Source organism: Telmatherina bonti (genome assembly GCF_933228915.1).
Source record: "Telmatherina bonti genome assembly, chromosome: 21".
NCBI classification, from domain to species: Eukaryota; Metazoa; Chordata; class Actinopteri; order Atheriniformes; family Telmatherinidae; genus Telmatherina; species Telmatherina bonti.
The window spans coordinates 7480064-7496195 of NC_136630.1; the positions used below are offsets into that span (position 1 = coordinate 7480064).

Consider the following 16132-nt stretch of genomic DNA (forward strand, 5'->3'; position numbering starts at 1 on the left):
CAATTTTCTGATTCGATTTAAATTAAGATTCTCACAATTCTTTGATATTGCTGATTTTTGTAGATTAAAAACAAAAAAAAAATAAATACAAAACATCATTTTTCTTGATTTCAGTTAGGAAGAAACAACAGCAGCCAGGCCATCATTCTACTGCTATAAAAACTACAAAAAATTTATAATGGATTTTTTTTTTTTTTTAATTTGGAAAAAATTGTGAAGCAAAAGATCCCGATATTCAATTTTCTATTCAATTTTCCCACCCCTAATATATATAGGGTAAGACTTTAACACTTTAATTACAATTAATTCATTACAGAAACATGAAGAAAAAAGAATTACGCACCTAACTGCGGAACCTTTGTCAGAGCACAATTTTCTGGTAAGCTGATGCTAACTCTACTCCCGCTACTAACTTAGCCCATTGGCGCGATATTTAGCGATCTTCCAGTAAGTTTTTTTTTAAGACAAAACGAGCATTTACAGTATCTTTTTCTGGTTGTATCAGGGACTCGTGGTGAGTAACACTATTTAAGTAAGATTGATCAGAACTATCTGTTTTACCACTTCATTTTTCTGTGTTAACCACGCCCACCTCAAATGTCCAACCAATCCAATGACACTTAACTGGTTGCTGGTAAAAGGTGTGTGCGCTTGGTATTTTGGCAGCTTAATGAAGCCTTAAACATGCGTTCACCCTCTGGTGGTTGGTAGACTACTGGTAGAGAACCTGAGTAAGGTTGTGTAGCTTTCTCTTCTCCGTTAGCAGCAGCTTCTCTTATTTGTTGTTCATACTGTTCCTGAAGGTTATTTAACTTTTGTTTTAACTCCAGTGCTTTCCTCATGGGGATCCTCCATGCTGGGGGCCCTGCCTAGTTGGTCTGGGGGTTGTTGCCATGGTGATTGCCCCTGTTTGGGTGCCAGGGGGTCCATCACTGCAGCTTTATGGCTGTGTGGTGGATGCCTGCATGCCTTAATCTGGATACTGGGGGGTTACCGTGGCGGCGGCTCCGATGAACATGGGGGACTGGCTCCTCGTGTAGATGGATCCCTACGATATCGTTTCCTCACATCAGTATCAAGTCAGATTTATGTGAATTAATTTTACATGTTTTTTTAATTTTTATTTTTTAGTTGTTTTACCTACTTTCAGTTAAAGAGACAGAGGAAAGGGAGTCATGTTGAGGTTTGGGGGGGGTGTAGCTGTCTGTTCTTGTGTGTGAAAGCGGACATGAGACGCTATTAAAATTGTTTATAAATGTTACGTTACCGTTTTGTGTGTGAAGGTTTGCTTTACTTTTAATCTGCATGACATGGCTTTATCATGCGAAGCGCTTCACGTTGCCGCTGGCATCAAAAGCAGATCATCAGAGTTTCAGGTTGCAGCCATCTTGGCGTTCAATTCCATAACATACCTTGACGAGTCTTACTCACCTTCTGGAGGAAGAGGACGATCCTCTGGACCATTTCAGCTCGCTGCTCCTCCAGGCTGAAGAGGGTACGCGGCGTGCGGATGAAGACTTTTGTTTTGCCGTAGGCCACGTCGTGGTCAAATCCGCAACCCTGCAGGAGCTTCTTCACAGCGTCCTTGTCGGACGGCAGGTCATGGTTTGGCCACGTAAACTCAGAGATCATCTTGTATCTGTGAGAAAAAAATGGTCGCATGAGGAAAGAGAGCAGAAGGTTAAAAGTCAGGTCAGATCGAAGCTACGGAAGCAGTACGAGGGACTACGTGGAGTACTGTGTTGTGTACACCAGCTTACTAACATTACTGTAGAGGAATGTTTTATCACCAAGCGGCAACCTCCGGCGGTTAAAAGTAAAGCCTATGTGGAAGTGCATAAAACTGCAGTTCCCCCTTCATCCACTAGGGGCTCCAAAACAGAGCAAATCCCCATAGACTCCCATGTTAAAAAGGCCAACTTCATAGCAGAAATAAACATGTTTACAGCCTGGTTCAAAAATCAATTTTCCGTTTATAGGTCAGGTTTACCTTCATGACAACTGTGGGGGGAGTGAATATTTTTCTAACTTGCCCGTTTTAAAGTAATTTAATCTCGAAGTTCGGCATATTTACGGGCGTGTCCATTTGATTGACAGGTACCAATCTCCCGCTTCAAGTAAGAAGAACGTAGAACAACCGCGGTTTTTAGCCGGTTAACAACGTGACCTAGCTTTAGCCCGCTTACCTCCGTTAGCTGGGTAGCTCCCGTTATCTCGAGGTTAGCTCGGTTAGCTTTTAGCTACAGAAAGCTCGGAGTTTGCTCAATGTCAATCATCCGCCATGACACTCACGGCTGCCCTCTCAGCTCCACCTCTTTGCCCATATTTCTATTTTCCAGGCGAGACGACGCGCATGACGCTGCCAACATGGTGACGGTAGAAAACGCCCATTGAGCTTCAATTCAGCTCTTCAGAAACCTATGGGTGACGTCACGGAGACTCCGTCCATCTCTTTATATACAGTCTATGGTCGTCACATACGAGTTTGCATTCGTGGTGTCATCACTTTGCATCAGCATTCTGCTTTGTACTAGTCATTCACTCACAAACACAAACTCAGTCGCTTGTTAAAGAGCATGTCGCAGGTTAGAAACCCCTTGAATCAGTATGTAGAATTATATTGTAGGAACCGATGTTGAATAAAAACACACTTCTGAATACACTATTTGGGGCTTTTGGAGTAGTTTTTGTTTGAATTTAAGACTGGATCTAAAACTGCAGGACAGAAAGTGACAGGAAAACTAACACATACATTACAGACTTTCGGTTCACATGTACGGAACAACAAGCGAATCAGTAGGGAACAGAAGATGAAGATTTCTTTTGTCCCTCTTCAGCCAGAAAGAAAGAAAAAAAAAGAAAATACTCTGATCATTTTAAAGAATGTTCTTCTCACCCTGAAAGCTCAAATAGTTTCACAATGATGCAGTTTTTAGGGACTTTGTTTGCATCGGATAAAAACTGATTTGATCAACATGTCTCCAGCTGTGTCACTCCAACATCCCTGGATTAGAAATTCTGTCTCACTACTTGTAAAGCTGTGACGTAATTCGAGCCTGGACACTGTAAATCAGCCAGGAAGGCCAAAGTCGACTGGACGACGCACTCACAGTTATGCAAGACTCATATCCAAGCATCTGTCCACAGAGTTTCCCATTAGGGCAGTGGGTGAATGTGGCATGTGGGGAATAAGGGCAAAGTGTTCGCTACATTCCTGCTGTCATTAGTTCTATTCGTACGACTGCTATCATTGTTCCTCCAGGATGAAATCATGTAAAGATGCGATGTTGGAATTTCACTTGGAAGACAAAGTCTTGCCTGTGAAGGGTTTAGGATGTAGATTTGTGTGTTACACAACGGGGAATTGCATGTGTGCAAGTGCAATAAGAATTTCAGAGCTTTTATCAAACAGTAATGAGGTGATGTCAGTGCCACTGCGCTGCTTCTGCTTCTCTCTGGAGGGAAACGCAATGTGACATTTAAAACCCCCATGAGGTCATATGTGGACTGCTCATCTCCAGCCTGCGTCTCCGTAATCGGTCTCAGAACATCCGCATGAAATATCTTGTGCAATAGACTTTGTGCTGTTCGGATATTTGATGTATTTTCATCAGAATCACATGGAAACATCCAAATAATCAGCACATAACCTTGTAGCTTTACAACCTAAAAAAGAAAACACTGAGAAGCTAATCCTGCCCCCTCTCCCACCAACCATTTCTTTCCATTTCCTGGTGAGAGATCGTTTCTGTAATTTATTCTCTGTTTGGTGATTTTACAGAAAGAAACTAAACATGTAGGATATGTATGAATTGGCTTGAAATGATGTGTGTGTGTGTTGATTTGTGTATGTAAAGTGCCTTGTGACAACATTGTTGTGAAGTGGCGCTATACAAATAAAGTTGAATTGAATTTAATTGAATTTATGATGCAAGGATGCAGATATTGACCTGGTGTTTAAAACTGTGGGACTGAAAGGCATTTGGATCTCTAAATGTCTTGGATGCATTTCAGCAGAAAGATGCAAAGTTAGCTTTTTCTTTCCCATATTTGGTGCAGATGTGCTGCATGGTGGTGTAGTGGTTTGCACTGTGGCCTCATAGGCAAGAAGGTTGCTGGTGGTGGCCTTTCTGTGTGGAGTTTGCATGTTTTCCTGGGTTCTCCGGCTTCCTCCCACCATCCAGACATGCATGTTATGTTATGTGGTTACTAGGAGTAAGTGTGAATGGTTGCACTGTTGCCAACTTGGCGACTTTCTCGCTAAATCTGGCGACTTTTTTTTGTTAAAAGCGACAATCTAGTGACTTTTACTGGAGTTATTAGAGACTTTTCTGGTGTTTTGGAAAGTTCTTTTTGTTCTGCAGTTACTGTCATGAACAAGCAGCAGGAGCTCCTCCCCATCCTTAAGCACCTGGCGGCCGGTCTCAGTCGGCTCCAGCTGCAGGTGCAGCCAGTCAGAGGAATAGAGGACACCTGCATGACTCCACTTACACAGTTGAAATGAATAGTGCATGTGTAGATCCACCACTGATCCCACCCTGGATCTCAGAGTGGGATGTAAATTGCAAACTTTTTCATGTCACGATAAAATAATGAATTACTTTCGATTTGATTCACAGCCTCAGTCACTTACTCACCTCATCCACAGTGTGTGTGACACAAGCTAAACATTTATCTTGCTCATCATGTCTCAGTCTAAACTGCATACTAGAAAGTACAGAAAAGAGTGGGAATCGAACCCTGAATTAAAAGGCTGGTTGAAGCCGTTTCTTGGAGGCTTACTGCCTGTATCATAAGGCTGATTTCTATGCTAAACTCTTCTAAATAAAAACACATGACAACTCAATAACATATCCAAAAACCAAAGCCTTAAAATAGTTCAACCCAAAGCAAGCTTAAGCTAAAAAAACAAACAAACAAACAAAGAAAAACTACACTAACAGTCAGAAAACTATGGAGAAAAAAAAAGAAAAAAGTGTTCCTTTTGGGTCTTTCTGCCGGTCCCAAGCCCGAATAAAGGAGGAGGGTTGGACATGCAGCTGGCATTTTCACATAACACAACAGTCCTTTGGTTAGATTTAATATTTCATATTTAACAATGGAGGACAAAGCTGATTTAATACAATGTGGGTCTAATGGTGTTCAATATCATTTTTCAAACTGATCGCCTATTTGAATGACAAAATAAAAAAATATATATAACTAACAAAAAAAGAGTTTATTTACAGTACTAAACATATTTATGGTGGGTTTAACTGATCTTTTGTTTCTCCCACAACTATTCCTCTGGCCTACAATGTCCATTACATTATATGCAAATGGTCAATTATGCAAATTAGGCGGTGACGTCATTTAGCAACTGCTAGCGACTTTAAGAACAATAGCTAGTGTCTTTACTGAGGAGTTGGCAACGGTTGTTTTTCTCTCTGTGTTGCCCTGTGACGGACTGGCAACCTGTCCAGGTGTACCTGCCTCTCGCCTGATGATTGCTGGGATCCACTCCAGCTTCTCGTGACCCTTAATTAGACGAAGAGGTTTGCAAAATAAGGGAATGAATATTTGAAGCAGATATCAGGTGTGTCTCTACTGTTTCCAGCATCTTAGCTTTGATTTTTTTTTTTTTCTGTTTTTACTAAAAACCTTAGACACAGTTGCTTTTGAATCACTGGAACTCTCTGTTTAAGAGAAACTGCAACGTTTTCATAGTTTTATTTTTTAGCAGCCGGCTAAAGCTAACTGCATTATAAAGGTGCTAACGTTACGCTAACTAGCTAACAAGATTTGAGCACTGGAGGCGAAAATCTGCCGCCTTGAAGTCAATGTTGAAGTAAATAGAGATAAAATCGCCTTGTCTTACAGCATCTGTTGAGTTTTCCTGGAGTTACACAGTTTTATTGCAATAGATTCAGACGCCACCTCCCGTTTTCTCATTATTAATATCTTCATGCTGGTCTTCTCTTCAAAGATGTCTCTGAACATTCAGTTTCAAGTTACTTGAATATTTTAAGATCAAACCCCGCCTGAAACAATTTATAGCCATTAGTTTTCTGTGCCAGACACAGGAGGGAATGCATGATGTGATGAATAAATGATTACATAAAACTGATTGGTTCTTAGTAATGCAGTCTGTTTCACTGCGCTGCTAAAATGTCACAAATATATAAACAGACACGCCAAACTTTTTGCAATGATTATTTTTCATTCAAGGAAAAAGTTCACAAAATGACATTTAAAGTTTTTAATGCACGATAGTTATTTATTAAATCAACATTTCTATGGCTTTAAACCCACAGGCATAAAGCTCAGAGCTCTGGTTTCACTTTGCTCATTTGCAACCAAAGCTAATCAAACAAACAAACAATCCATCAAGCTAATAGTAGATTAAGTTTCATGTGACACATAAAAGGAAGAATTAAAGAGCTGAGATGGAAGGAGATGGAAGGAGCTGGAATAAGCGTCCATCTTGGTGTTTGTAGTGAACCTGCGGTGTGGCGTACCTTTGCAGGAAGCGAGGATACGTCTGTCTGTTTGCGAAGCCCGCACGACGCACTCGGACGTTTTCCAGCAGGCCGAGATACTCCACCTGATGGCGGCAGCGCTCCTGCTCGAACAGCAGAGGGGACTTGACATCGTTGGGCTTGATGCAGCGCACATAGTAAGGTTCCTGCAGACAGCAGCAGGTTAACAACAGCGGAACAAAACTGGACATAAACACACACGTTTCAGGGGCCAAAAGGCTCCAAGCGGCTTGATGTTGTCCAATTCATGTTTAAGCTGCAGGTTACATTCATATTCGCACACACCTGCCAGAACAGGAGTCAGTCATGGCAGTGTCTCAAGAGAAAGCGTCCTAAAATCTAAATCAGATGTCAGGAGTCTGAGAGGAGAAATAATGGCTAAAATATACAGAAAGTCATTATGTTCGAGTCTTTCTGTGTAAACTGGTTCAAATTTGTAGCCAGCGTTTTTCCTTGCATGTTCCAAATTTTCGTCTTTTTTATTCTTTTTCTGATTGAAAAAAGATTTTTTCATTTTCTGATGCAGACCTGCTGGATCTGCAGAAGTTCTCTCCTCATTTCCTGCTTTAATATAATCTGTTTTTCATAAACTGTTGTAAATCTGGCCATAAAGGCTGAACACAAGCCTAAACTTCACGTCCCCGGTCATATTTATCGTTCCAGGTCCGGTGTGTACATCATGGGGAACGCAGGGTTAAATCCGCCACCTGAACATCAGGCTGTAATGCTTTACTGGTCCTGAGTCGTCACCTTGCTAGCGAGGTTTTCCACCAGTGAGATCATGGAGTTTTTGAAGAGCGTCGCTGCCGTCAGTGGCCGTTTGGTGACCTCGGTGATTCTCAGTTTGCCTTCGGGCCACATGCCCTTCAGTACCGGGTTGGAACTGGACGGAGAAGAGATTTTTAGGTAATGAAATGCAGCTGAAGTGGGTGATCTCTGCTTTTTTATTTATACATTTACATTTTAAAATGAGCAAAAAGTTTACATTTAAATATCAATGATGACTTTCATGCAAAATTTGTTGTTTTTATTTCCTTACAAAAATAAAGCTAGAACTCAGGATGAGTTCAGGATGGAGTGTTAAATCAGCTCAAACAGCTGGCTTGACTTCCTTTCCCTCCTTTTTATCAGTCTTCAGCGAAGCACAAAATGCATCAAGACTTTCTACACAAATAAACAATCAAACATGAGGTTGCAGCCCACAAACAAAAGTTGATAGTTTAACTTCTTAAATAATCTTTATCTCATGCTTTTTTTTTTTTAATTTGCTCTGAGGCTGAGAAGTTCAAATGTTTCCCATAACCCCTCAGGTTCTGGAGAAACTGCTCAAAGCTCTGAATGAATTATCCATAAATCAAAACATAACATAAATTATAAGACAAAAGAAACAGAGAATGAGCAGAAAAGAAGAAGCTGTGAGGAGGTTTGTTGGATTTTAGGTGCAGAAAGGACTGTATTCATGTGGAGATGACTCAAACTGTGTGTCACCTGTTGTACAGCAGTCTTTTAAAATCCTGGAACAGAGTGTCCTTGTTCTTATCTATGAAGCCCACCACTGAGTACCTGTAAAAAGAGAGAGGTGCGTAATTGCATGTGCAGACACATTAAACACACTCTCATGCTCGTGCACACGCCTGTCAGCAGTTACATCATAACTACATAAATACAGAAACAATCGCCGGAGTTCAGGCGGCTGCAAATAGATCCTGTTCAGCCGCTTGCTAAAGAAGACAGAAGCTCAGCGAGGAAGTTGCCTGGAAGCGACTGGCATCAATCAAGCTGCCAGTCAGGTCCTGCTCATCTGCCTGAGTCGTCCCCTGGGTGCCAGATGCTTAGCCTTCACAAATGGGGCTCAACACATTTCCATGAGAGCCCTTCTGGAGGGCTTAGCATGTGTAATTTAATAATTTGAATCATGTCCAGGTGCTTAGGGACTGGAGGGGAGAATTAAGACGTTGTTTACATGTTTTGGTCTGCGGACTCGTGTGCACGTGGTGCATAATTGACTTAAAAGTTCCCTTTTTTTCAGAATCTAATGGACTTTTTATAGTAAAGCATACCGGAGAAGTCTTCCCATGTGGGAATTTTGCATGAAGAAATTCATCTTGATCAAGTTATTTCTCATTAAAGTTAATAGGGATTATTCCACGTTTTCATTTGGGGACTTATGTCTCTTCTTCATTATGAGCAAAAATTGGATAATTTGATTCATGATTTAATATGAAATGGTCAAATTTAGCCATTCAGAGCCGGAAAATGATTTAAATTTATGCTCCGGCCGAGGAGCGAGGAATATAATGCAGATAGATTCATGCAATCTTTTATTAACATGGCTTTTTTTTCCTCAAATGAGACTTTTAACGTTTGGAAAAAAATTGAAGGTTTTCAGTTTAAGTTTGTCTGGTAATTTTTAAGTCTGTAGGAAGAAAAACATAAAAAAGATGTCTTAAACAAGGAAACAAAGCAGGTTCATGTAAAAACATTAACTGATTCAGATCTTTGTGGTGTTTCTTTCTAGAAGCCGCATCTGAAAGCGTTCAGAGCCGGCCGTGTCCTCACTCAGCCGCTCTCAGGCGGTAAAATATGCACAACTGGATAAAAAACAGGATGAATCCCATGTAAAAGCTTTCCCTGAATAAATAAAACTTCAGGATACTTACACCACGTCCCCGGCGTAGTGTCGGATGCGGAAGTCTCTGTCAAACTCCAAACTCTTGTCAGTTGGCGAGAGCTGCAGAGACACAGCGAGCGGCGAGTGAACAAAACGCCATGAAGTCGTCACAAGTGCACGTTAAAGAGCACAGAAAAAACACATGGCACTGATTCTATAAAACAAGGTGTTGCATCTCAGTTTGCTTGTCATTACCGGACAGCTCAGCATCCATTGGATGAGGGCTCGGGTTAGCGCTGACTCAGCACTTGAAGGATGCAAAGCATGAAGAGAAAACCGAATGAGCCAAATGAAGTCTGATGAGCTGAAAGCTGGATTGTAGTAATGGATTGCATGTAATCAGGATTATGAAGACAAAACTGCATCAACATCAATTAGATTAAAGATGTAATTAGACTGGAAATGTCTTGTGACGTCACAATGGGAAAAAAAAAGATAATGTGGAACTTTGCACTTGTAGAACAAGAAAAAATTTATTTACATTAAATTCAACTGGAATAATTATTTGTCAGCAAGTGGCAGCTAAAAAAATGTAAATTAAATTTTTATGATTATATATATTTATTATATTATTATCATTATTTATTTATTTAAATATATATTTTAAAATTATTTTGTGTTCAAATTAATTTAAAGAAACTTTACAGAAAAGTAGGAAACTGTTTAGTTGTTTGGGTTTTTTTTGCTTCTTGGCAATAAATTTCATAAAATCGTGTCATATTTGTGAGGAAAATGTATTTGCAAGATGAGCAACAGAGTTTAGTGGGTGGCTTGCATGAAAAACCTCTCAGCCCAACATCTTACTCTGCTATTAACTCCATTCTGGGGTCGTTTATTGGATGAGGTGACTGAAACAAAACATACTAGCAGTTGTTCTTAACGTAGTCACTTAACCAACTGGAGCCTCAGCAGCATGGAGATGCATCATACCTCCTTATGCTGGTCGCCAGCTCGATCCCACTACTGTGGGATCCCCACTGGCTGCACTTGTTTTTCCAGTTTGCTGTCCCACACCATCACACTACCTCCACCGAAAGCTGCGTCGCACCACGTTCTCCACGTCTTCTCCACATTTTGGCCCAAAGATTTAAAAGACAGCTTTGGCAGAGTCCATCCTCACAGATCGAGGAACCAGAAGCTAAAAGCAGCTGTTTGGCATCGTTTCCAGACGTGTAACGCACATCAACACCCTACAGATGCTTTTTCCTTTCAGTGTGGCTCCATCAGACCCAGAGAATCATCGTTACAGTGAAGAATGCACCAGACAAACCTCTCATTTCATTTTCTGTGCCGAGTTTAGTGACTTGTGAGCAAACGAACAAAATATGTGAAATATTCCACAACTGAAAAGGAGGCACTTGCGTTGCTGTTGGCTTTGCAACATTTTGACGTTTATGTGGGATCCAGTGTTGAACCTGTTGAGGTTTACACAGATCACAACCCTCTGGTGTTCCTCTCAAAGATGTTCAACCGTAATCACCGCCTTGTGCGTTGGGCTTTGTTTATTCAGGACTACAATCTGGAGATCCACCACAAAGAGGGGTCTGAAAATGTTCTTGCTGATGCTCCGTCATGTGCTCCATGGGTAGGTAGGCGACTGATAGTTCCAAATGTTGTTGTTTGGTCTTGTTACTTGAGGGTGTTACGTGCATCACTCGCACATGAGAAGAACTTGACATCTCTCATATCTCCCCATTTGTTTCCCAGTAGCTAAACTGGAGACCTGCCTATCATGGGTTTTATTGGCTGCTTCAAATTCAGGGGCTCCAATCAGTACTGGAGGTCACCCTTTAGAAGAGCAGCTGGAGGCCGTCAGACTCTTCATTTGTTTGCCTCCTCTGTGTTTGTTAACGGCATGGTGGAACAGGTATGTTGGGGCATCCTTTCCATTTCAATACGTAATGAAAAGATGTATACACACATGTGGGCTAAAGGTTGTTGCCACCCCTTGTTGATGTTTACATCAGTTAGGCAGGAGATTTTTTGGTTTGGTTTTGGTTTTCAGGTAGAGTCGGAGATCGGCTTTGTTTTGTTTTATTGTTGTCCGTGATAATGGCACAGCCTAATGTCCCATCCTCCCCCACAGGTTCCATCGTCCTGCCACATCCAGTTCCTGTCAGAATAAAGTTTACAATCTTCTATACGCATCCCGCCTCCATCTATGGTTGTCAGGTTGCGCCCCTCCCAGGGGACGGAACAGGACTCAGCTCTGGTAGCTGCACATCAAACACGTTCAAGCCAAGTTAAATAAAAGTATTTTGGTTCTTTGTTAAGCCAAATATCTGGCTGGTGAGTTTACCAAAGAGAGACATCCTGCTGCATTCGTTGCTGTGGGTTGCTGTTTTCCACTTTGTTTTCAGGCTCAGATTCAGGTTCCAACATGTAGGGCTGTATGCTATGTGTTGACATTGTAGTTTGTTTTTTTATTGAGTTCATATGAGCCTAATCCTTCTGTTTATGAGATGTTACAATGATGGTGAAAGCAGTTGTGGTGCGCGCTCCCGATGTAGTGCAGTGGCAGCTGACCAATCAGTGGCCACTTATATCTGGCAGGAGGTGGAGCTTAATGCGCAAGAGTCTCAATCCACTCGTTTTGCCCACAGGCTGATCTGACAGTCTACGGAGAGGGTCGGTCTGAAGTAAATAAAGCGATTCGTGACAAAACTCGATCAATTCCAGCCCTTCTGGTCTCAGAAATTTCAAATAAATTAGCCTGAAATGCGCATAATAGTTCCATTTTTACTTCAAAACTAGGAGTGTAAGAACAACGTTGAAGAGGATGTGCATTTCGGTCAGTGGTGTGGTGAGCGTGAAACAATGTTTAAGCATGAGTCTATTTAAAAAAAAATTTAGACAGCATGTATGTGGATGAAAGTTTGAAATGAGTTCAAAGGAGGAACAAATGGGAGAAGCGGGACTGTATATAGGTGTGTCCATGTATGTGTAGGTGGTTATGTGGGGGTATGCATGGGTGAATGTCTGTATATGCATGGGTGTCAGAATGTGTAGAGGTGTATATTTGTAGAAATGTAAATATGTATGAGGGTACAGCTAGGTACCATTATGTATGTGTAGGTATATGTATGAGTATATATGTGTATACATATGGGTATGTATGTATGTGTGTATATATATATATATATATATATATATATATATATATATATATATATATTATATATACATATATATATATATATATATATATATATATTTATGTATGTATATATGTATGTATGTATGTATATGCATGTGTAGGGATAGTTATATATAAATCTATATATGTGTGTATATATGCTCTGTGGAAAACACTGGGTTCGGAAAACAGGATGAGTGTTCGGTTTAATCATTCAAGTTGGAGCAAATAAGTTATACTTCTTACTTCCCCTTTTTAGACTCAACAGAATACATGGGTATTGTAGAGGCTATACGTATATGTATGTGGAAGAATATAAATAATGTTGACCTGTCTGAAACAAAAAAAATGGGCTTTTCTGTGCTCAGCTCTGAAGGGTTTTGTTTCAGTTTGATGTTAGATCTTGATCTGATTTGGGAAAAAGCTGCAGTTGGTCTCTCTTCCTGTCCTCTCCGGTCGAGCCGGGTTCTGCAGGAGGTTTTTCTTCCCACTGGCGCCTCGTGCAGTTCAGGATGGAGGATTGGATCCAAGTCAGGATTCGATGCAGCCTGTTGGTTTTCCTCAACTCGACTTTTCATTACAAATCGGCTCAAACTGATGTGTGCAAAGCGTCCTGAGACGACACTGTTGTGAAGGGACGCTTTACAAAGAAAGCTTGACTGAAAAAATCGATTCCTGTTATATTGGATCTGATCTGAGACCTCTCTTAACTGAGTGGTATCGGGTCGCTCAGTTCAGTTGTGCAGAGTGGTGGCAGGACACTGCTGACATGCCTGTGTGGAAATCTGAGCTTTCTGAAAGGCCGCAGCAACAGCATGTCGTTCAAAACTACCGATTTGATTTGATGCCTCACACGTTTGCTTTGTTGTTCTTCCTTTTTCTTCCTGATCAGTGCAAAAATACAATGAAACAAGATGTGACACATAAAAAGGTGGAATGTGGAGAACCAAAAGACAAAACAACACAAATAAAGCAGCAAATAAATTGATTTCTGTTTGTCAATATGTTGCAATAGTTTGTGCAGAATTCTGTTCAGCCAAAACAATCTATCATTTATTTATACCAGCAAAGTAGCAAATAACCACAGTGGTAAAAAATTATCATAATAATAAAAATTCTATTAACTAGAAAAGCGCTCTTCTTGCAGAAGCGCGAATGTGAATGCCCTTTTTATGCTGAATGATTAATATGCAATTGCATAACACTTTAGAGAAGCAGAAAATGGACCAATCGGTGAGCTGCATTTTCAGTTTTATCCAATCACAAGAACAGATTTGAATACATTGACAAAAACTTGAATACCTTAAAAAGTTTAAATGTTACAAAGACCAAAATCTTTGCACATATCTCCTGAATGAGCTGAAGAGTCTGAAATTTGAATGCTTGGAGACAAAAGGTATAGGAGGAGTAGCGTTTTAAACATTTTGCAGGAAAGACCACTTTGTTTCATTTGAAGCATTTTAACAATTTAAAATTGAACTGTCATTTCTGCACATTTTAATTTTTACAATATATAAACACTCGTATGAAGTGTTGAACTTTTCAAGACTGGCATTGCACAGACATTATCTTACATGTACAGACCGCCCATACTTTAACTGCACAGTTTGCATCTAAAGCTGAAGCTTTTTGATGGACCAGTACACGACACTATGTGCAACAACTGACATAACATCATGGTGCACATTGTATAATATGGGACTTGAACCGTTGCCTTGTATACCAATATGTACCTGTGTACAGGTGCAGAAAATGGACCAATCGCTGAATTCCGTTTTGGAGAATCACAGGAACGGATCTGAATACATTGACAAAAACTTGAATAATTTGATAAGTTGAAATGTTACAAAGACCAAAAGTCGTAGCACACATCTCTTGAATGGGCTGAAGAGTTTGATACTTGAATGGTTGAAGTGAGACAAACGGTGTAGGAGGAGTAGCGTTTTAAACATTTTGCAGGAAAGACAATGAGGGACGGGGAAATTGATGAACCGAACACTGCACACCAGTGCAGAGCTCCGAAACCCCGTTGAAGCTGTTTTCAGCTCATTATGCAAAAATCAACCAATCGCTGTGCTGAATTTTTTTCAAGGTCCAATCCCATTTGGTTGGAAGGATTTTCATCCAATCACAAGGCTGAATTGATTTTTTACAAAATGCTAAAGATCTCAAAAAAACTACAAAGATTTGAAACGAGAAAAGTCGTAGCACACATCTCCCAAAGGAGCTGCAGGGTTTGAGATGTGAATGATTGAAGTGACCTGAACGGCGCAGGAGGAGTAGCGTGGCAAAGTTTGGTGGAATAATAATAAAAATGGCCGAACTGGATCTCAATAATGTGAATGCCCATAAAAGCTATATTGATAGACGATTAAAAGTTTGAGTTAATAAACTTTAAGCTTTTAGCTTTCAAACACAGGTGTGTCAAAGTGTTTTACATGTTCAACAATTAGCAAATATAAAACAATATTCATGCCACTTAAATAAGGAAAGGCATATGAACAAATAAATAAAAGTGAATTGAAAGTTAATAAATTAAACAAAAACACAAAGTTTAGATCCGTGACTGAATTCACTTGGCTAAAGGTTCCGCCGACGCGTCTTACTAAAGTTTAGCTGCAGATTTACAGCCAATCACACCTGATTCTTGTTCAGCTCAGAATCAGAAACCAACTATATGCACACTTAAACACGTAACAGAAGATTTAAAGAAGAAAGAGATTACAGAAAGCTGAGACTGGCACTCTTGTTGCCTTTTGGAGATAACGTGTATCTGATGCAACCCTGTCCAGGTTTTGCTATAATATTTGCCAATCTGATGCGATCACAGCCGGCTTCACCGACATTTAGAGCTCCGGCGTTGCCGCACGGCGGTTCAGCTCCTCGTTTCGTCCTTAGCGTGCAGAGCTACATGTTCATACAGCAGAGCGTGTAAAGGCACTAATCAAGTGATTTCCTCTGATATGACAACGGGAACAAATGCTGCAGAGTCGGTGAGGTGTTGAGCAAAAAAACAGTTTCAGTTCTATCAGCTTTAACGCAACGACGGGGTGAAGTTTGTGACTACAGACCAGCTGGTTTCAGAGGATGCTAATTATCATTTGAAGCTTTTCTCCTGCAAGTTAGAAACATCACATGTAAAATATCAGCATGATTATAGAAAGGAGAGCAGCTGCCTGTGTGACAGAAACACACAAATCTCTCGATGGCGCCTGTCCTGAAAAAGTGAGGATTATGTTTGATAGCAGTATCCCCACAAGAAAAGGGAAAGCCTTGGTGTGGCACATGGCTTTTAAGCATGTTTAAACCTCTTAACTTAAAAGCACTTGACTATTTTTGTCGATTTTCATTCTATGAAGAGGAAAAAATGAAGCTTTAATCACTCAACACCATTATATAGGCAAAACACTGTGGAATCCAGTGTGTCAACGGATTTGTTGCATCTTTAAAAGCTACAGAGCTGGATCTAGAAGAAAGCCATCATTTCAGGAAATGTGATTTTTGTGAATAACTATAGAACTATTTCTCCGTTGAATGTGAACCCAGTTTCCAGTCGTATGTTTTCATGGTGAAGGGATCAGAAAATCTTGATGAAATAAACGTAAGAATAATATAATGCTGCAAATCACAATTCCGGTTGATCTGAGCATGCTCGTTACCTTGTCCTGTCCTGATGATGCTCGTTTTGCCTTCCGTGTTCGGCGGTCTATCATTCTCCTTCTCAGTTGCTGCAAAAAGTGAAGTAGTATGCTCGTGTTGAGCTGCTACTTCACATTTATAATAAAAATAGCAGCAAAAATGGTATTT

The 16132-nt window shown here is 40.4% G+C and overlaps 1 protein-coding gene across 2 annotated transcripts in view; it reads right to left on the reverse strand.

Annotated features, from left to right (window-relative positions):
- myo1d (myosin 1D) overlaps nucleotides 1-16132 on the reverse strand; it is a 165546-nt gene that overhangs the window by 81393 nt on the left and 68021 nt on the right. For both annotated transcript variants that reach the window (XM_079261359.1, XM_079261360.1), the window contains exons 12-16: nucleotides 9179-9249; nucleotides 8007-8081; nucleotides 7269-7401; nucleotides 6498-6664; nucleotides 1432-1639 (exon numbers count right to left, since the gene is read on the reverse strand). In XM_079261359.1, the coding sequence (XP_079117485.1) occupies nucleotides 1432-1639; nucleotides 6498-6664; nucleotides 7269-7401; nucleotides 8007-8081; nucleotides 9179-9249 (654 nt within the window). The remainder of the gene's footprint in view (nucleotides 1-1431; nucleotides 1640-6497; nucleotides 6665-7268; nucleotides 7402-8006; nucleotides 8082-9178; nucleotides 9250-16132) is intronic.